A 22,443-nucleotide genomic window follows, 5' to 3' on the forward strand; every position below is an offset into this window, starting at 1 on the left:
AGATCAGCGCGGATTTCCCCCACCCACAGCTGCACCACCCGCCTCAACCGTCCGCCCGCGCCCGCCAACGCCAACGACACGCAACGGCCGGCCCCGCGCATGCGCCCACGGGACGCAGCGCGGGGGAGGAGGCCGCGCATGCGCAGCCCGCCCGGCGGCGCCCACCGCGAGGCCGGGCAGAGCCGCCGTGTGGCGCCCGCTTGGCTCCCCGGCTCGCCCGCCCGCCGCGGCCTGCGCGCAGCAAACTGCCGGGGCGGGGCCGGCTCCTGCGGCCGCCCCAGCGCAGCCCCCGCCGGGCCCGTCCGAGCCGACGGCATTTCCGGGGGAGGGAGCGCGGCGCGGGCTGGCGGGGAGCTGCGCGGCGCCAGCAGTGTTGACTATATATGGTCAAAGGCAGGGGAGAGCGGCGGGCCGCGCGGACGCTTCCTGGTTCGTGCCGCTGGGCACCGCGGGGCTGAGGCGGCGGCGGGAGCGAGAGGCAGGTCCGCTGCGCTGCGCTCGCCGCCCTTCCCAGCCCTTCCTTCCCAGCGCCACCGCCCGCCGCAGTAACAAGTGGGCGAAGATGCCGTACGAGATCAGTAAGCCCCCGCGCAGGCGGAGCGGGGGGGGGCCGGAGCGGCGAGCCGCCGGGCTGGGGAGGGAGGGGGGCCGGGCGGTGGGGAGCCCCTCTAGCTGGGGGGCGGCCGGGCGGCCCTGGACGCGGGCGCGGAGCCGGCGGCACCTCGCAGCCCCCTGACAGCAACAAGTGACCGCGTCTGCCGGCAGGGCGTGTAGCTGCTCGGCTGGCGGCCGGGAACGGGAAGAAATAAAACGTCTCTTTCCCCCCCCCTCCCCCCCCCCCCCCCCTTTTTTTTTTCCTTTTCCCGTAGAAAAAGTGTTCGCCAGCCTCCCGCAAGTTGAACGAGGCGTTTCCAAAATTATCGGAGGTGATCCTAAGGGCAACAATTTTCTTTATACCAATGGAAAATGTGTCGTCATCAGGAACATTGATGTAATGTATCCTAATTTATTTGCTTTTGCTAAGTTGCATTTTGTTTTCCAGCCCCTCTCTGATGGCCTGTGCTTCATTCACACTTGGTAATTTCAATTGAGGTCACAGATCTGGGATCAGCATCGGGGGAATAAGCAGGGTGCATGACTCAGGTGTAACACCATCGGCAGCGACTGTAAAACCCTGTAGAGAACCCCAGTAAAATGTGTGGTTCTCTCCCTCTCTTTGCATAGGCTTTATACAAGAAAGACTAGTATATCCTGGTTGGCCCTGGTTGTCTTAAGTATCACTGTTACGGAGTTGAGTGTTGTGTTTGCCTAATAAATGCACATTTGCTGTGTTGGCTTGTTAGAGAAGCATGCAAATAGTTGCGAGCCCTGATGTTCAAATTCATTAGTCCGTAGCTTCTTTCCCCCTCTCTGCCTCTCTTCCCTGCACTTCAGGAATCAAAACAGTTGTCATTTGCTTGACTCCGTGGCGAGCTGGGTGCACCGAGTTCTCAGCCCTGGTCACAGGGAACTTTTCTCATCGATTAATACTAGAATGCCCTAGTTAATGTTTCCGGTGGTGTGGAAGTTTAGGAGTTTTTTTCTTCTCTCATCTTAACTAGAGAAATGTTAAGTGAGTTATTTAAATTACTACTTTTCAAAGATGGCATCCCTTTGAGAAGTATGGAGGAAGCATTACAAGTCTAGGCTATTGTCTTGCTACTGGTTTTCAAAAAATATCAAATTCTCCCAAAGGTTTTCTTTCCTCTCTTAACTGCAGATTTGGCCTGCAGTGAGGAGAGCTGCAAGGGGGCCAGTCATACCTCTCTGGAATTTTCAGCTCTCCACAACAATGGATTTGTTTATGGCTGCTTCTGTAAATTACTCTTGTAAACTGAGTTTTTATGAGCGGTTTTCCTGATTATTTTTTTTTTAGCACCCCCGCTATATTCAGGCATTTTTCTGTTGTCACACTGTAATACAGAAATGTTTCTAATAACTCAATTATTTGCAAATTTCTTGTTTGATATCCATCTAAATTCATCCACTTAAACCCAGAAATAAGCTTACACTCTGGTTTCAATGTCTCAGTATAATATTGTTGTAATAGTGTTTTGCTCTCGGTATCAAGAAAAGTTCAATTTTCTGAAACCAGAAGCTCCAGTTAAACCTTGTAATGGCACACACTGTGATGAGAGAAGAGAGAAAAGCCACTCTGCTTATGTTACAGTTTGCCTGAGTTATGGATTGTGACCTCCTCCCTTGCACAGTGATTAGTGCTTATCTGACCCTATTTTGTGGGTTAAATTGGAAGAAAACAACTTGCTTTTATCTTCCTGAATGAGCCCAGTGCAAATGTCAGTCCCAGTGCAAGCCAGAATGTAGAGTGCATGGCGTGATCTGAGTACAGGTGAGGTGGGATTGTGGGAATTGAAATGTAGCGTGTATAAACTCCCAAGGGAAGTTGAGAATGGAAGTCATTAATTCTTTCGATTTATGGTGTAGTGTGTGCCAGTACACAAACTTACCTAACTGTCAAGTCTGCTACCGTTAATAATTGACAGGTGATGCTCTGCAGACAGCTACAGAATGTATTGTAGCAATGACACAAAAACTGACCAAAGCCCATGCTATGGCTTTTGTGACAGAGAATGTTGTGGTTTGTTCCTAACCCAGCATGGAATTGTCCACTGTTAATGTAGTGCCATGCCTTCTCAGAATAACACTGAGGCCTGTGTAATAGTTTGCAACAACCAAATGAAATACTGGGAGATTTGTGTGTGAACAGTTCTCCAATGAGATGGTTGTGCTCTAATTAAAAAAAACAAAAAAAAAACCAAAAAAAAAAAACCAAAAAAAAAAAACCAAAACCCAAAAAAACAACAAACAGGTCATCAAAATGCAGTGATCACCTTCCTCAAGTTTGAAGCTATCTAGTATTAGTTAATCAGTGGTGATGAATATAGCATTCGGGGTTAATGCTTGATATTTGAGCATGATCTAGAGACTTTCTTTAACAAGTAAAAGTCCTGGAACAGTACTGGACTAAGCACTGTAAGAAGAACAAGTGATATTTGTGAGGTTTCATACCTCGTTAATATTTTATCGTCTTCATGGGTCTAAGCCTACTTTGAAGCTTGGAACTTAAACTGCTCACTTTCATATGTGGCTCTTGTTTCAGTGTTCGAAATTAGCCACATAAACTCACTCTTGTTGTTGAATCTAGTACTGGGTATTGCATTTGTCCCAGCTAACACTAAGATCTCTTTTTAGAAGTGGGTGGTTATGGGGGTTTTGATAGGAAAGACGGACAAGTTAGAAAACTGACTTTACAAGCAGAAATAATATTATCAAATAAACAGCATTTAATTTGACAGCTCTAACTTATTACCTGTTTCCAGAATCTGTTTACTAAATTTGGGAGTCTCTTTCATTTAACCCCTTAAGTTAGTCTTTTAACTCCACTTTCTCATCATCTTAGCTTCCTGGACTCTTAGAGCTTCTTTCTGTAAGATAGCAGCTACTTACGTATGCCATTACTAACAAAGTGTGTGGAGGTTTGAGGTCCCTGAACTTGTAGGTGATGCAGCTACAGAATGGGGGAAACATTATCTTGTCTTGCTTAGATAAAATCCAGTTGCGTGCAAAATGGAGAGTGACGTGCATGCTGTAAATGCATGATTGTGACTTAAGTAGGGCTTTAACACACTCGAGCAATGTAAAAGCAGGAATGAAAAAGAGAGCTGCTTCTTGCCTAAGTAAGCTGTATTCTGTCTCCTGAGATGTAGCAGCACTGCAACAGCAAGAACTCTTGGAAGCAGAAGACTGTCTGCTTTCTAACACAGAGCGGGTGTTTCAGTTTTTCCTTATTGGATGGCTGAGTCATACCGTAACATCAGGTGTTTTTTTCTGCTTTGGTTAAATCTGTATTAATTCTAGCAGTTAAAATGGGCTTTTGTTTAGACTGTATGAGTCAAGTTTCTGGAGCTCAAAGGTACTTGTGAACTGATAGAAAATGTTTTCTAGGGAATAGTCTATTATTGTTGTAGCATATATGCAGTGTATCTGGAAGAGGTGCAGAATTACTTTTTTATACAGTTAAATCTGAGAGCTTTGATGTCATCCTTTTTTTGTGTGGCACCTCTGTGGTGTTAATGCTACTGATCAGCTGAGACACAGAGTCAGTTTTATTGTCCAGCCTGAAGCTTCTATAAATATGTTTAAGACTGAAGAGAGAGAGCTATGATGGAGTGACAGTGATTTTTTTTTCAGAATTCCAGTACAACTCTTGATACAATGTATGCTTAATTTTCTTTCTCAACTATAGTGGAACTTTTGGATGCGTGCTGCAAAGCACAGCAGTGTTTAGTATTGTGGGTAACTGCTTTACCTGGGCCAGGTCCATAGAAAGAAAGCCCGATGCTTGGTCTGTTATTTTTGGAGAGTGTTTTTCTACCTTTCAGCAGGTCTTGGAGAGGAAAGAGTCACAGAAGTTCTGGCTGTTAGAGGAAATGCTCTGTGTCAGTTGTTAGGGGTTAGTGTGTTTTTTTAGTGGTACTGGACAGCAGTGTTCTGCAATATGTACTGCATTTCTCAGTTTTAGGCAATAACTCAATTTGACCTGGAAGGAAGGGTGTGAGAAGGCATGTAAGAAGAAATTCTGAATTTTGTCTTTGAATGTCTGATTTCATTCCTTTGAAAACTGGGCAATGCAGCTTGGTAACTTTTTTTTTTCCCCTTTAAACTAGAATCCTGCAATTGCTGACATCTACACTGAGCATGCCCATCAGGTTGTAGTTGCCAAGTATGCTCCCAGTGGATTCTACATAGCATCTGGAGGTAAGGTATCGGTGGTGCACATGATGTATCAGATACATGGACAGAGCTGTGAAAGTGCTTGATGCAAAACTTGCAAAAGAGAGTAGTAACGCTTCACATTTATGTACAGGCTCTACGTAGTCAATGTAACATGCCTCAGTGGAATTATATATATGTGCCTGAGGGAGGAATCACTTCTGTAGTTGTTCCTCTAACCATTCACTAAAGCAGTGAATTTGGTGACATGCTTGATCTTTGTAAAAAATTATTTAAATTAAGAAGAACCCGGAAATGTACTTTAAATACCTAGTGTGAAGTGTTAAAGAGAAAAAAATCTTAGTGTAATAAAGACTTGTGTGTATGCAGCAGAATGAAAAGTTATTTCTGAAATACAGGACCATTGTTTCTGTTTGTTAATAGATGTTGATACTTTGGGGGCAGGGGAGGGATTCTAGAAGAGCATATGCTCCTTTCTTTTCCCTCCTCCTTTCTTCCTGACCAAACTTGGCAAGACTTGGCATGACTTCTCTTACATTTGTAACCTGAACTAAACAAAGGTTTCTTTGGCAAGTTAGCAGGGGAAGAGGCTGATTCTCAGTTTCCATGTAATGCACGTGAATCAGTAGTCTGAGAGTGGCTAATGTTAATTTCTGGAATTGCTAGTGGAAACGGCTGCAGTTTTTGACTTAGGAAGAGCTAAACAAACTCTTTTAATAGAAGCTTGCTTCAAATAATTGATGTTTTTTCAGGAGGACTGGTAGACAGTTGAAGAATATTGACAAATACAATACGATAACCTCCATTTCTTAATAATATTAGCAGTTACTCTGTGATATTTTTTTCTAAATCTGCTTGCCGTTATCAAGTAGAAATGCTTCAGCAGCAAATAATGTGCCCAAACCCAGAAATACTTTCTAGTAATATATCTGAAAATAAAGCATTCTGACTATGAGCTCCTTAGGGAGTCCAGACTCATGTGCAGATCTTGGTAGACTCATGTGGTAGAATGGGAGTTTCTCTCTCAGCAATTTAAAGGGAACAATATTTTTTTAAACATAAATTGGAATATGTATCTTTTGAGTACTGGGGAACCTTTAAGAGCACTGATAGCACAGCTTTTTTTCTTCTTTCCTGGTCCCTCCCCTCCATCTGAAAGGAACCAGAGCCAGGATTTTCTTGGCACAGTCTTCTGTGTGGACCATATGTCAAACTGAATAACTTCTTCAAATCTAGATTGCATTCTTTATTCTACAGGTTTGGTGTTCTAGGTTTGTGCTGTGCTTAACCCTCAGAATATCCATCTATTTTGTTCTTGTGGCATTGCAGGTTTTCAGTCCTCTGTAAAAGAACAGTAATATATACAGAGCCTGATCTGTCAAGAAGTTTTTCATTAATATTCAGTATAAGGAAGCTCCTTGCTTCCTTAACAGGGGAATATTCAGTTGACTCTTCAGAAGTTTGTGTGTCATACCAGAGTAAATGAATTTAGGCTTCAGTATTTCCCTTAAAAAGTGTCTTGTGTATGTGTTTTATAAATAGTTTTGTGATACTGCTGAGCATGGGGTCTGAAGATAGTATCAGGCTATTTAAGCTGTTTCCAAGTATATCATTAAGATTCATTTATCTATAAATCTGCGTTAGCCGTGCAACCTGCATTAATACTTCATGTGTTTGATGAGACAGACCTTTGGCAGGATGCTTTGTGGCTCTTTACGGTGATTTCTTTTACTGCAGTGTAACAGATGTAGTAATGGGAGATACCACAGAGTTAAAGCTATATACGTCCTATCTATTAATAGAAGGAGCAAACAATTAGATTCTGAAGTCCACATTAAAGTTCTGCTTCAATAACAAATTCTCTGTGTAAAATGAAGGATTCTGCATCTGTCCTTTTAGAAGTGGAGAAGACTAGTCCATGATCAGGTCTCAAAGATACAGGGTTACTGTATGTCTAAATTGAAATGTAAGAATGTACCAAAAATGTGAACAGAACTCAAAAGCATTCTGCTGAGGTAAAGTTTATATATTTTAGCACATGGTTTATTCTAAAACAGTGGCTTTTCTGAAAAGAAACGGAATTTTGCTCTGTGGATTTCATTAGAGACGTGTAAAGCTGTCTGTGTAGAATGATTCCTCTGGTTATAATGCTGCACGACAGTAATTGCTCTGAATTGAAGAAGTTCTAGGGCTGTGTAATACTGAAAGGAGAAACTGTGACCAGGGAAGATTTCATTATATTAAGTCTTAAATTGTTAACAACCTGTGCTATGTCTGCTGCTTGTGACATTATCATTTTTTAATATTCTGTTGGATTCCTTTGTAGTAATCCAGACGTTGCATGTGCATACCTGCACTATTAAGTGTGTACATACTTCTGTATAGAAAAAGTATACTGATGAATGTGCATGAATAGAGTTTGATGGGCAAAAACTTCTTTGTATGTTTACATGTACATGGTATTTTTATGCAGAAGGGGTTTGCTTTGAAGGTACAAAAAAGCTGAGGTATGAATTTCAGTGTCTGCCACTGTCCACTGGATTGCTGTCTTAGTGTAGATGTAGGGCAACGTACTTCCCAATGAAGTGTGGGTAAGCTACTTTGTGACTGCCAGGGGGGCTGGTTTGGGGTTTGGTTTTTTTTGTGTAACACAGCTACTTAAAACACACCAGCTGATTAGAGTTCCTATTGTTACTGCATAACTTTTTGATGTGTGTTTGCAAAAGTTGTCTTCATGTGTTGTATTTATTGCTGCATGTCTTGAATCTTACTATCTGGTTAAAAACATAGTTCGATGAAACGAATGTAGTCTTAAGCGTTCCTAAAACAAGTGATTTGTAGTAATTGGAATAGGGTAAGAATAATAGGTCCTTTGTACAAGTGATCAGTGTAGCTGAAAATCTGTATCCTGGCAGATTGCTGAGTCATGTGACTGAGTCATGCTGGAACAACAAATAGTTATACTCATTTTATTACGGCAGATGTCTCTGGAAAGCTGAGAATCTGGGATACTACACAGAAGGAACACCTACTGAAGTATGAGTATCAGCCATTTGCAGGAAAAATAAAGGACCTAGCCTGGACTGAAGACAGCAAGAGAATTGCTGTGGTTGGAGAAGGAAGAGAAAAGTAAGTAACTTTTTCGTGTGTGTACATACATACTGTAAACATCTGTATTCTAATAAAGCAGGTTCTTTGTAGAAAGCTTTTAATACTTCAACGGAAGAAAATCATGGCTTGTTTCTGGTTTAGGTTTCAAGTTATTCTGCAGCAGAATTCTTTATGCAGTATTTGACATCTGTAAAGCTCCTTTGAAAATACAGTTCTGTTAGAATTGCTCAGTTTGAAAATTGTGTAGGTCTCTTTTAAGAGGTGGGTATTTCGTTCAGTGACAGCTGTTCAGTATGCCTTTTGGTGGGTTTTTTTGTCTTAATTCTGATAGAGTATGGAGAACCACAAGACAATTCTTCTTCTTTCACCCCTCCCAAATTGAGAGGACATCACTGAATAAGAGTTATAAAGTACAGAAAAAAGTGTCTGTATTTTCTCCCTCAGCAACATGCCCATATTTTTAGGCCTTACTATGATAAGTAAAAGAAAATCACAACCATTTGTCCTTACCTAACTGAGGTTCCCATTTCAGTCAGGTGTGTGTCCTTTCTTTAATGTTTAAAGACTGACAGATCTTTAAGGCAGAGTCCAGACTAGGTAGTCTTATGCCTAAATGTCCAAACAGGTGCTTCTGTTCCCTCACCCTCTTCACCTTTTTCTAATCACAGTCATGCACTGTGTCCTGTTACTGGACAGAGTCTTTGTCCACCATTGCTCCATCAACCCCCACCTGTCCTTGGGTAGATACTATATAAATTTGCTCTCCTACCTCAAAAAGTTTACCAGTTTACTCTTAGGTGAATGCACTTTCAGTCTAGAATTTTGTTGAAGTGACTCTATATAACCCTTTTTAATAGAGATGCTCTGGCAGTTTATTACCACTGTATTGATTGTGCTGCGGTATTGTTTTTTAAGGTGATTTAAAGTAAGAATGACAAAAATGCTGTTAAAACTCTTCGTCCTTAAACCTTTAAGTAATAATATTTGTAAAAGTGGTGGTACCCAATCTAGGTTACATAATCAGGTAAATGATACAATGTCATTGTTATCCTAGCTTTCTGCATAGTCACTAAGCAGATAATTTACTGCTTTCTTTCATAAACAGAGGAGTATCTTTTGGATCCCTGAATTTTAGAAGCTTTATACATAAAATCGGTTTTCCCCTTCAGCAGATGACTCCTATTGAACATTAAGTTCTCTCTCAGGCAAGATCTCAGCCTTCAGGGAACTGTCATGCACTTGCATGAGATTAACGAGATGACCTAATTTCTTTTCTTTGAGTGCACTCATATCTGATGTTTACAGATGCTAGAGGGGTTAATCTACATGTAACTTTATGAGTTGTAGTTATTGTGTGCTTTTCTAACTAGATTTGGAGCAGTGTTCCTGTGGGATAGTGGTTCTTCTGTTGGTGAGATTACTGGGCACAACAAAGTGATCAATAGTGTGGACATTAAACAAACGAGACCATATCGTCTGGCAACTGGCAGTGATGACAACTGCGCCGCTTTCTTTGAGGGACCGCCATTCAAGTTCAAGTTTACAATAAGTGTGAGTTTAAGTTTAGATGTGTCTGTATTAAACTGTGCAGCAAGTTAACTAAAAGCTTTCCAACAAGCTTGCGGTTCTTGTAGAAAAAAATTTCTACAGCGAGGAATGGATATGTAACATCTACGGTCAATTCTCTTGTTTCAACATTCCTTTTCACTCTTTATTTTTGTTTCTTTATTCTACTAGTTAAAATCTCTCGTGTAAATTAAATGAAGTCTGAACCTACTACATTTAAGACATTAATTGTTACTGGAAGCCAAAGAAAATAAAAAGCCAAAAGCTGCTGCAGCTGTTTCTCATGGCAGAATTCATGTCCCTTGACTCAACAAAAAAAACCCAAACAAAAAACAACCAAACAAAAACTATTGCAGAGATACTGGATGTAATTGCAGTAGTAAATTCAAAATGTTCTTTATTTTTAAAAACACAGTAGTAGGCCTTTTATTTTCTTAAGTATGTGCCTTGTGTAGTCTTCATATGTTGACTTTAGTAAGGATTCCATTCCAGTTCTAGAAAAGGAATTGTTTTAAGGTCTGCAATCCAATGAAATGAGGTAGTTGCCTAATATATTTTTGAACTTAAGTTGATACTTGCGTTTTGCTAATCTGGTTCTTTTGGAACTCTGAAGTCTGAATTGCTTACCCGTGCTGCTTCGACTGGTATGTGATTCAGTCTTCCTTTGAAAGTGGTATTTGAGTTGGTACATGGGATTCTGTTATGGGCTGTTCTGTGGTTTAGAGTAGAACTTGTGGTATCATCAGGAAATAAAAAAAGTGTAGTTAAAGAAAGTAGGTTAGAACCTGCCTTTCATAACACTAAAAATAGTCTCCCAAATCTCTTTGCATGGGAGCTTTGGCCTCGTTGTGGCGCTTCCCTGTTTAACACGTGTTTTTTAGTTAGCGTGGTTTGAATAGTCTCCTACTTGTGAATAGTCTATTTGGGGAGTATACATCAGTCTTGCCTAGTTACTTCACAGAGCTGCCACTCATGCAGTCTCCCAGAAATGGAATTGCAGTAAAATAATAAAACTTATTCTTCATTCATGCGTTTTTTACAATAAGAAGCCTAAAGTACTCTTCTGTGTATGAAACTTAATTGGGCCACGAAGCAAGAGTCAGAATTTGGAGAATGTTGCAGAAGAATTCAGTGACCAGAGGGGAAGAACCCCATGTTTGCATCTAGGCTGCAGCTGAGGGTTTTTTCCTACCTATCTCTGAAACTGGGTACTTATCTGGTATTGTGTTGTTTGAACTACATCAGTATTGATGTCACAGTTTTTTCCCTGGTCCGTTGTTGATCCCCATGATTCTCTTCAGAGAGAGGCTGGACTTGCTTTGTAGCCATTCCCTACAGCAGGCATCTCCTACACAGCTAATTTATGGCTTGTGTGAAAGAGAACTTCATTGTTACTGGACTCTCTTATGCATGTAAAGCTCTGTTCTTATTTTGTATGCTGATTCTTACTCTTTTTTCCTACAGGACCATACACGGTTTGTGAACTGTGTGAGGTTTTCTCCTGATGGGAACAGATTTGCTACAGCTAGTGCAGATGGCCAGGTACAAAGCAAGGAACTCTATTTGTAGCAATTTGAGCATGAGAAGATTTTCTTGTGCATTTTGGGAATAAGATTAGTATTGTAAAATCAATGTTGCTGCTTTTTTCATGCTAAGAAGTGACTGGTTTAAACTATTAACTACTCTTCTATAAAGGTGTAACAGCTGACGTCAGCCAAACTGTTCTCACTCAGCTTTTTTCCCCATTCCACCTCCCGAGCGTATTACAGGTTATTTTGGCTGGAACACATTAGACTTTTGAAACATGTATGTTCTTGTTACAATCCTGAGAAGTCTGGCTGAAGTACTGAACTCGGATAGCAACCCAGCTCCATGTGGAGTCCCTGCTCCATGTCAAAGGGCATTTGACAATGACACTGTTACCGTAGGTAGCTCCTCCTTCCAAGAAGGCACATTCCTGTGACTGCAGTGCTAAACAGCTGCTATCACAGCAGGAATTAAAAAATGTAAGATCTTCCAGAATGTCAGATGTCAGGATCCATTGTGCAGAGTGGCTTAGTGTGATTATTTACAATTGTCATCTCCTTTGTTGTATCAAATGCAGGAAAACTTGTGCCTCTTCTTCAAAAATCTGGTGTTTGATAAAACTGCAAGCATGCTACCTAACAAAAGAATGATCTGTACAGTACAAGTAATAGTGTTTCAGTTCTTGTTTTTTTCCTGTTTACTGCTTTTTCCTTTAAGTTATATGTCTGTGCTCTCTTAAGATTTTTGTCTATGATGGGAAGACTGGAGAGAAAATGTGTGCTCTTGGTGGAGGCAAAGCTCATGATGGAGGTATTTATGCTGTAAGTATCATTTCATTTGTGCAAGTGGTCCATAGTATTTCATTACCAAGTTCATGGACTGTGAAGTCTTGCAACAATTAATGCATTTACTATCTTGTAGTGACATTTGTTTTTGCAGATTAGTTGGAGCCCTGACAGTAGTCAGTTGCTTTCTGCCTCTGGAGATAAAACTGCTAAAATCTGGGATGTCGGTGCAAATTCTGTTGTCAGTACTTTTAACATGGGATCAAACGTATTGGATCAGCAGCTGGGTTGCTTGTGGCAAAAAGATCATTTACTGACTATCTCTCTCTCTGGCTATATCAATTATTTGGACAAGAACAATCCAAATAAGCCTTCACGTATCATAAAGGTAAGCTTCTATTCTTGCACTAGTTTCTGCAATAAATGACACTGTGGTTGAAGTTGGCTAGATGGAATAGTAGCTGTTGAAAAATGGTTGTGTTAAATTAGCATTGCCACACACACACGTAACATTTTAACTTCTTGATTCGTGTGGTACTGTGCTTTGTGCGAATATACAGACTGATTTTAGTTTCAGTTAAGGTCATTAAGTCTTTAATAGCAGCTTTTCAGCATTCTTGATATGGGGGGGCGGGGAAGTACAGTGCAGAGAGAATGAGACATCACCAGTAGTTTTCTGCTAGAACTAGTATATTGTGAACAAGGTGACTAGGGTTACTGTGCAATTGAGCTTCGATTTTAGGATTTAAAGAGTAAGCTGACACAGTACTCTCACGGGAACTTATATTTTTACATGAACTAGATTTACATGAACGTCCCAGATTCTTGATATTGCAGCTGTAATTCTGGTAGTTGGTGTGGGTACATGACTGTATTTAGTAGTCTTCCCTGAATCACTGTGCAAGCAAACTTTGTTGATGAAAAGTGCGTGAAAGTATTTTGGCCTAGCAGGATAATAAGGATATTCATGATGCCTATTCTTTCTCCTCAAGGAGTGGTACATGAAAATAGCTATGCTGCAACAGTTAAATGGCTGCACTGTTAATTAGTGATTTGTATTCTGGGTGACCTGTAATGCTTGTGAATAAAATAGGTTATTCAGAAAATAATGTATCATAACTCTTCTCAAACAGGTTTGACTCGAGTATGTGTTAGGATGAAAATTTGCCCATCAATAATGATTTGTGTCCTATTCACAGGGTCACAGTAAGTCCATTCAGTGTCTTACGGTGCATAACAATGGTGGGAAGTCCTATATTTACTCTGGAAGTAATGATGGTCATATTAATATCCTTTGAATGATAGTGATGCTTGTTCTAGCCTTATAGTCCGAGAGAGCTCATTAGGAGGAAAAAAGCTTTGCCAAAGACAAAAACTTATGCTTATTGGACACAAATGAATATTTTATGTTTGAAGAAGTTTATTTTGCTTTCCCATAACTTGCCTATTTTACTGGTTGCCTTACACTTGCCTGCAAAACATAAGCCAGTTCTTGATTTCCAGTTGTCACTTCTTTGTGGTAGATTGTTAATAAAGAGAAGCAAGCAAATATGTAAATTAGCCTCTTCTAACTTTCTACATGTTCTGTCATACATGCAAAATATGTACTGTTGTCTGTTGTTACATGCAGTAAATAGCTACATCTTAGCATGTGTTGGACATCATGTATCTAGGTTTTCAGATCAGGTAGGTACAAGAAAGATAAACTCCTGTTGACCTATCTCTGATCCATAATATGCATTTTTCTTTACAGCTGTTTTTTTCCCACCTTTTTTGTTTTCTGAAGTTCTGTGACACATTGTGTTCTTTATTTGGTATCCCAAATGTCATCAGGCCTCTTACTACTGAAGAGAACCTGTCCTTCTTTTGAGACTTTATTTCAGTTCTGTTTGTTTCTGGAGCAAAACACTGGGAATGCAGCCTGGTTCCCAGAGGGCATGTTAGAGGTTGGGATGTGTTCAGCTAGAAGACTGTTGGCTTTTCTTCACTAATCTGAAGCTTATAAATAAAAATGCAGTCCTTCATCCTGCCTGCCATGATGCATTAAAATGGTATCACATTGGCGTAAACTGTCATGTGTTTATGTAAACATGTGTCATGTTTACAAAGCTGTAGTATAGTGTTAATAGTTCAAACTGATGTTAACATAAAACATCAGGGAAAGCCAATGTTGCAGGACTTCTAACTGTAATTCTTCAAAAAGTATTTCCTATCCTCAGACCTAATGCTAATTGTTCTAGTATTTGCTGCTGTTTGTGGTAGGTCATTTAGCTCATTACAGAATATGAGAGATTCATTCAATAAATGTTTTGAGGGTATGTGATTTGGTTGAACCCTGGACAGGTTGCCCAGGGAGATGTAGTGTCTCCATCCCTAGAGGCAGTCGAAACCCAGCAGAATGGGCAGCCTGTTGTAGCTGATGCTGATCTGAGCAGTGGGTTGGACTAAACAATCTCAAAGAGGTCCCATCTGCCCTTAGCTACCTGTCAGTTATTTAACTGTTTATGACGCTGTATCTAACTGCACCAGTATCTTCAAATGTTCCTTAATTCTATTATGCACATTATTGGGATTCTGAAACTGGAGAGAATGATGGCTTTTCTGGGAAAGGCCATACAAACCAGGTTTCTAGAATGGCGGTGGATGAAATGGATCAGCTGGTCACCTGCAGTATGGATGACACCGTGCGCTATACCAACCTTAGCAAAAGGGACTACAGGTTAGTTAAAATGTTACCTTTTGTTGTAGTATGGCAGCCCTAATTATTTTACAGCAAGAGTTTTGTTGATTTATAAGGTAAATAATTCTATGCTGCAATTAATTCAGGTTTTAAGTTACCATGGAAACTGTAGAAATGATTGCTGTACCAACCTTGCTTTTTTCTGTGACAGCAGGAAATGTATCCCAGGCTCTTCAATTTATCTCATCCCTTCCACAGGTTACGTAGAGATCTGCCTTGTATTGGATGGCTTAGGGAACTGTGGGAAGGGCATCCATTTTATGATTCATAAATACCCAGGAATATTGGTAATAAATGTGGTTAGGAGGGGTGAGAAGCAGCTGTTTCTCCATGGACATCACAACTGAAGCAAAAAACTTTTAAGAAATCCAATTAAGATCGAGTTAGTTTTAAAAAATCAGACTCTAATGTAGTAACTAACTTTCACTTTGAAGGTGTACTGCCTGAGCATGGTACTAATGCTTTAAACAGTAAACAACAAAACTTTGCAGATTATTTAAGAAAAAATCATTATGCATGTTCTTGATCATTAGTGGGTGATCATTTGAATAGACAATCTGAAATAATGATAGATATGGCATAATTTTTTTCTGCTTTGTCCTTCCTGCTCTTCCACCTTGGCATGCCTTCCTCCAGTGGCCAGGATGCTGTGAAAATGGATGTTCAACCAAAATGTTTGGCTGTGGGTCCTGGTGGTTATACTGTAGTTCTGTGCATTGGACAAGTAAGTATTAACTTGTGGATTATCAACGTAATTTCTTTGTTAATAATACCATGTATGGTAACATGATGGTTTCTGACAGATCTATCTAGTGTAGGATCACCTTGCACATCTGCAGAATTTCCTGATAAGAGCCATGGGAAATATAATTGCGCAGGATACTTGATAGGCTTGTGTTTCCGCATCCTGTACCAATGTGATAGTCTTATGTATAGATTTAAATTTCATATGATCCCTCATCTGAATTTGTTGTCAATACAGCTTTGTGCTGGAAAGCTCCACCAGTCTGAACTCTGCTCTTGCCTGATCTGTTAAGTGACACAATTTTGGGGAAAGGAAAGCTCCTGTGTTGTTTCTTGTTTGGTGGGTGGGTTTTTCCCCCAATTGATCTAATTAAGTAATGCTGTTGTACAGCATTGGTAGCTCTAGTTTGCTTGCCAGTAGTATTCGTATCACGCAAAACCAGAGAGATTGTACCAGGGCTATCTTGCATCAAAGCATGCTTAAATTCTAATGATTTGTGTCTTCTGTATGGATGCTAATTTTATGCTTGGGACTTTCAGAAGTGTTGCCCAAACCTGTTTTCTATGGGAGTTATAATCCCAGTTGTCCATATTATAGAACAGGATAGGAAATGGTCCTTAAAATTTAATTGCAATATTAACTTGCTACTAATTTCGTTCTGCCTCCCTTCCTTTAACAGAGAACCCAGAAGGCAGTAAGCATTGTTAAAAATACTGTTTTGTCCATATTTGTTTGATGTTCAAGCCAAATGAGGTGAAGCTGAAGGCAGTAGAACATGCCCTGCACTATCCAATTTAGAGGGCATAAGTACTCCAGTACAGCAGATTAGTTAGTCACAGCACGTAAGCATTTCTTTTTGGGTTTGGTTGTTTTGTTATTTTTGCTTTTTTTTTTTTGTTTTAGAGTTTAAACTCTTCTCTAAGATCAAAATATACTAAACTTCTGAGCAATTGGAGTGGACTTGTATTGATGACTAAGCAGTTTGGATTAGTTGTAGTTTGGTTTTAGGCACTTTGAAATAAGGGTCTTAGTTTCTGGGTTTCTATTTGCAGATTGTCTTGATGAAAGATAAGAAAAAAAAGTTTTGCAATTGATGACCAAGCAGTTTGGATTAGTTATAGTTTGGTTTTAGGCACTTTGAAATAAGGGTCTTGGGTTTCTATTTGCAGATTGTCTTGATGAAAGATAAGAAAAAATGTTTTGCAATTGATGACCTTGGGTATGAGCCCGAAGCTGTAGCCATTCATCCTGGAGGAGGGACAGCAGCAGTGGGAGGAGCGGTAAGGTTCAGCTTCCTAAAACTCTTGTTTTGAACACTGGAACTAGTAACAGAAGCATTTAACAATAGTAGGTGTGTTGTGTTGAGATGTGGTAGGTAGCAGTTCGTAACAACAGCTGTATTGTAACAAGTAAACTATGTGTAATTGGTGGTCCTGGGCTTTCATGCCCTGGGTTCTCTGACCGTTGTAGCCTAATGTCTATTTCATTTTATCTTGTATTTGCTGATTTTTACATTGTGAATTTGTTTTTAACCAGTGCGTGCTTGAAGTAGGCAAATTCTTGATTTCAAGTCTATATTCTAGGCTTGGTAGATTGTAGCTAGCATAAATGAGTTCCTTATATACATAAAGGTTCTTTAAACTATTTCTAAATATAAGCACTACCAGATAGAATTGATACTGAATTTCTGGAACTTTTTGTAAGCCTTCCTCTTTCTATTGTAAAATGACTTTTTTGGTTTGTTTCTACCTTCCTCCTTCTTCACTATTAATTTGCAGGATGGGAATGTCCATTTATATTCAATCCAAGGAACCTCTTTGAAAAATGATAATAAGTCTTTGGAAGCTAAAGGTCCTGTTACAGACCTGGCATATTCTCACGATGGTGCCTTTCTTGCAGTCTGTGATGCAAACAAAGTTGTCACTGTCTTTAGTGTCACTGATGGCTATGCGGTAAGAACTGTTGTATTAGCAATTTTGTTTAAAAACAAATTGACTGGCATCTCCTGTCTAAATCTGTTGTAAAATACAGTGTAGCTGGTGAGACTTAATTGTTAAATATTCTTTGTATTTTTTGTTTCTGTGACTTGTGTTTACCTGGTACTTTGCGTTAGTGTTGCTTTTCACAGCAGCCTATGTGAAGCCTCCAGAACATAAGAATAGGTGAGGAAACGTACACCATAGGTTGGCTACTGGGCAAACATGCAAACCTGTCTAATAGCTAACACATAATTAAATGGGGGAGAAATTGGATTTCCACAGGCTAGCAATAGTTAAATACAAAAGACTACAAAGTACGCAGGTTCCTTATTCAGGTCAGCTGAATTAGTGTGTTTGGGGTTTTTTTTTTGGTTTGTGCTTTTTAAAGGAAAAAAAGTCAACAAAATGCCTGTTAGAATTTGTATGCAGTATTGTAAAATGGACAAGAATGCAGGCTCCGTTTGATAAGAATCATGCAGTACAACAAAATGTAATTAAATAAATAAAAAGTTGGCAATAAAATTCTGCTGGCTGTAGTGCACAGTTCTATGGTAAGAACTAAGCAATGAAAGGGATATATTAGGTCAGGGAATCTTGCTTTATCTTTCAATCTAGTGTCTTTGAACCAAGAACCAAAAAATGGGCAATTTACACATATTGACTGCCCAGCTGATCAGCTTGTATAAAGTCATTAAGCTTTGACTGAAACTACACTGAAGTAAAAAATGCAGGATGCATTCCACAAAAGCGTTTCATTCTCTAAGTAAAAATTGAAATAATTTTGCTTTTAGGAACATCTGTGGGGTTATTTTAAAAGTGACTAAGCAAGAAGTGACTTGTTGCACATGCACTTTACAGATCCAGTCTTAGTACTTTTTACAAAAAGTTTGGATTTTATTGGCCTGATAAGTGTTTCAAGAAACAGCGTAAAATGAAGCCATCACTTGGTTTGTTTAGGGCATCTATCTGTACTTAAGATACATGTTGTCTGGAGTCTTGCTGTAGCTTATTGTGATGCTACACATTAAAAGTCAGTGATTTCCTGAAATAGCTTAGACTAACAAAATAACACTGTATCTCTGACTTTCAAATAGGAACATAATGTCTTTTACGGACACCATGCAAAAATAGTTTGTATTGCCTGGTCACCAGACAATGAACACTTTGCTTCTGGAGGTATGGACATGATGGTATATGTTTGGACCGTAAGTGATCCAGAGACCAGAGTAAAGATACCAGGTATGTTTCCTTCAGTATCGTACTTCTGAAAGTTGCTAGTGTTTCTTGAAATCCAGCACAGTACCTGCTTTCTAGAACTCATGGTAAGCAGGCTTTGAATGTTCCCAAACAAATCTAGCCGTTATGTTAATCTTTATCGAGCTACAATAGCCAGTACTCTGCTGTTTTTTTTTTTTAAAGTTACTATGAAGTAACATACACTAGCAGTATTTAATGTAGCTGAAAATCACTTTTGGAATATGTGCTGAAGTTATTTTTATTTTGTCAGCTTAACCTTCCTAATTCTTTTTTGTTATTTTGTGCTGCCATACAGATGCTCACAGGCTACATCATGTAAGCGGCTTGGCATGGTTGGATGAACATACTCTGGTAACAACATCCCATGATGCTTCTGTCAAAGAGTGGTCTATCTCCTACAATTGAAATAAGCCCTCTCTTTGGAAGGACCTAATCAGGGACTAGAACTACTGCAGTGGAACATAGCATTTCTCTTAAAGAATCTGTATTGGCCTCTGGGTCTGCTATCATATCCTCATATCTTTACAGGGTGTTCATATCTGTAATTAAATGTACTTTGAAAGCTTTAGCCAGTAACGGTTTGCACATGAAAAGCACTTAAATTATGTCTGGAGCTTAACCTTTGTGCTGAACATTCCAGAGGCAACAGCCAAGCAAGTTGGTGTGAAAGGTTCAGGCCTGAAAGATTCAAACTCAAATCAGTTGTCCTTTTCTAACCAAGAAACATGAGACTGTGTAGCATGAGAGTAATATTTCTCATTTTTTCTAATTACAGAACATTTCTGTACTAACGGTCATAGTAAGAGTATTTAGTTGTGATCTCTGAAACCAATCAAGCTGTGTGCAGCTACTGTATATTGCTTTGCTTCTCTGTACTGCACCAAACTGTTGCCTCAAATCTCCTCCAGATAACAATGGGGTACATACATAATAAACTTTTTATGTATTTCATGTCAAAGCTTTGTGGTTTATTTTAAGGTGGAAGTGTGGGGTTTTGATGTACTTACTGTTGTGGGTATAATGTTTACAAATAATCATTGTGGCAACTTCTTGTTTCAGAAACACACCTGTTATTCATGAATTAAGAATGTGTGGCCATTTCAATGTCAGAAAATAATTGTTTCAAAGATTAAAGATATTTTCTGTTTGAAGGAGGTGAAGCATGTTATTGTTCAAAAAAATGCAGTACTTTACCACCTTTTTGAAAATACAGGAATTCAAGTGAAGCGCTGTTATGACTTGAAGTGATTTTTGAGAAGATGATGTTTGCGGAGTAAGTTTTACACCTTTGCATGTGCAGAGCAGTTGCATAGAAGCTGTGATCTAATGTGAACAGACCACGATCTTGTATTTAGTTCCCTTCTTACACGCTACAACACATTTAATTGATTTGAAGCTAGCAGTCAAACAAGAGTGGAGGAGCACACTCATGGAAAGCAGTAGGAAGATTTGTTACCATCTCTAAGTGGCCAAAAGAAGTTGTTGCTATCGAGAATTTTGGAAGACTTAAACCTTTCTGTGCTAAGTCATCACCATCACCCTTCCAGTGCTCTTTGGTTTTTATTAAGCTTTCTTTTCTGTGTGGACTTGTGTGTTGGTTTTTTTTTTTACCAATCATATTTCTAATGACACTAATTACAGCAAATAAAGCGCTTTTGCTGCTTCTCATACTGTGATCATTGCTCAATTGCTGAAAAAAAATTGCCTGTCAAAAATGACTTGGTGAAACACCTTTAAAAGGATAAATGTTGATTTCTTGTTAGGGAGTGGTGGTCAGATATTCCCTGGTATGCAAACCAACATTAGAACAGTTGACAGATTTTATCTAAGCAGAATATTCTACCTCATGGTTTCTTTGTGCTTGGTGTATCTCTCCATTACCAATTTTGCATGTCTGTTACCAATGCAAGGACAAGAGAAGATTTGGAAAAAGGCATGCTTGAAATTAGGCCTAAGAATCAAATTAACAAGGTATCTTAGTGTCTAGCTCCTAAAACTTGTTTTACTATTGCATCTGTTCACTGGGGTTTTGTTGTAGTTGAATCCCTGTCATTTAAGTAATGGTAAAAGGAGGGGTGGGGAGGAGAAAATTATGCAGATGCCTATGGGCAAAGAGCAGAATTCACTGGCAAATCCAGCTTTTTGGGGGCCTCTTAGCAAAATGTGGAAATTTTTTTGAGGGGAAATGGCATCATTTGCTGAAGCCTGCTGCTACTACTACTAGTGGATCCTTTGCTGTACATCAGAGCTTGTACACCCTGTCTGATAGGTGATGTGTAGGATGAGGTATTTTTTGATTCCTGGAAGCCTTGTAATACTGCTCATGTGGAATGCCTGTAATAAGACTTATGTTTAGATGCCTGCCTGTGGGGGTGGTTGCTCGTGCTTCAGCTTCCATTGGATTTGTTTATTGGAATATGGCCTGAGTTTCTAATTGCTTAAGGACTAATACAGTCTTTGTAGTTGGATAGCAAATCCTGAGTACAAAACTGAAAAGATCCTCTGCAGTTCGACTAAATGTCATAGTACAGGCTGATAGTTTGTGCTCTGCCTGTGCTGCATCCACAAGAGTTGAAGGAGCCCAGTTGTACTGTTCTGAATAGGGCGCCTACATTACTTGTTTGCCCCAGGCTGAAAAAGCCTTGTGCTAAGCTCAAAAGTTAAGAAATAGCGATGGGACAGGAGCACCTAGCTACAGCATGACTCATGCTTTCTAATCTCAGTTGCAGAAACAACCCAAAGTTGAGTTTTCTTTCACTGAGCCTCCCACTGATAAAATGCTAGGTGTATAACATTTAAAAGTGTGTGTGTGTGGTGGGTTTTTTTTTCTAAAGGGTAAAGAAATAGTGAACTCTTCCTTAGCTGTATAAAGCAAAAGGCTTTTCCCCAACAATCCTTTTTGGTGTGAAAACCGTAGAGTGTCAGCTTCTGCAAAACAATAGGGATAGCCATTTGCTGTCAGGGTGACTATATAATGTATGTGTAGGAATGGAAGCCTTTCTCTCCATTGGACAAATTATAATTGTATTTGCCATCATTTTTCTTTCCCAATCTCTGTGAGCCTTGTTCTGCCTGTGACAAGAGAGGGTGTGGAGGTGGCAGCAGGTGGCAGGCGAGCTATGGACCCCTTGGCCTGCTCAGGAACAGAGAAACAGGAATAAACTGGGGTGGACTGTTGTCAGGTCCTGACTTTATAATCCCCAAATTCTGTTCTTCAGCAATACTGTGTAGATTGTAGTGACCTTAAAAAGAAATATGTGCAGTCCTTGAAGTAAATATGAAGTTAGGCTGTAAAAAAAAAAACAAAAAAAAAAACAACCAAAACTAAACAAAACAACAAAGACAACCACACAACAAAAAAAACCCCAAAAACCCTTAGGTGTTGCTATATTAAAGAGCTGTATTTTAATGCTAGCTCAAGCTCTGCCCAAGCATGGCTCTTCAAGCCCCATCACTCTTAAAAGTATGTTCATGCTTAAAACAGAAACCTTTAAGCTCTATCTGGCAGTTACTGGAAAGCAGGTTTCACTTTGTGACTGGCAGCTCGCCTGCTTTACAGTGAAAATGCAGCTTAATTAGGCCAGGGATAGATCTGGAGAACTAACATGACCAGTAATTCCTCACAAGGCTGTATTGCAGGCGTTCTTCTCCCCTCCCCCTTTAGCAGTGTGATTTAATCCCGATTGCCTGTTCCATTTATGCTGTGCTTGTAGAGAACATTGGCCTTCCAAGAAGCTGGCCTATACTGTCAGCCAGAAACTAACAGCAGCTGTTCTGTGGCATATCGTCAGCAAATCCTAAATGAGATCTTTAATTGGCAATGGGTAAATGGAAAAGTAAAGAACAACACAAATCCTTGTTTAGTAGAAAGTTGGGTATATGATAGAATTATGGTTAGACCTACAACAGATGTTCTGGCACCTCTGTTCCTCGGCTAAA

At 39.7% G+C, this 22,443-nt stretch overlaps 1 protein-coding gene across 1 annotated transcript; it reads left to right on the forward strand.

The window, feature by feature from the left end:
• Positions 1 to 328: 328 nt before the first annotated feature.
• On the forward strand, positions 329 to 20,172 carry WDR1 (WD repeat domain 1). Its single transcript, XM_056337664.1, has 15 exons — positions 329 to 578; positions 870 to 991; positions 4,728 to 4,818; positions 7,776 to 7,923; positions 9,276 to 9,456; positions 10,936 to 11,013; positions 11,739 to 11,819; positions 11,938 to 12,171; positions 12,983 to 13,070; positions 14,346 to 14,502; positions 15,160 to 15,247; positions 16,438 to 16,548; positions 17,047 to 17,220; positions 18,342 to 18,486; positions 18,800 to 20,172. The coding sequence occupies exons 1-15, from the start codon at positions 563 to 565 to the stop codon at positions 18,907 to 18,909; spliced, it is 1,824 nt and encodes a 607-aa protein (XP_056193639.1). The 5' UTR covers positions 329 to 562; the 3' UTR covers positions 18,910 to 20,172.
• The last annotated feature ends 2,271 nt before the right edge of the window (positions 20,173 to 22,443 follow it).

Source organism: Falco biarmicus, chromosome 1 (genome assembly GCF_023638135.1).
Source record: "Falco biarmicus isolate bFalBia1 chromosome 1, bFalBia1.pri, whole genome shotgun sequence".
In the NCBI taxonomy this organism is placed as follows: Eukaryota; Metazoa; Chordata; class Aves; order Falconiformes; family Falconidae; genus Falco; species Falco biarmicus.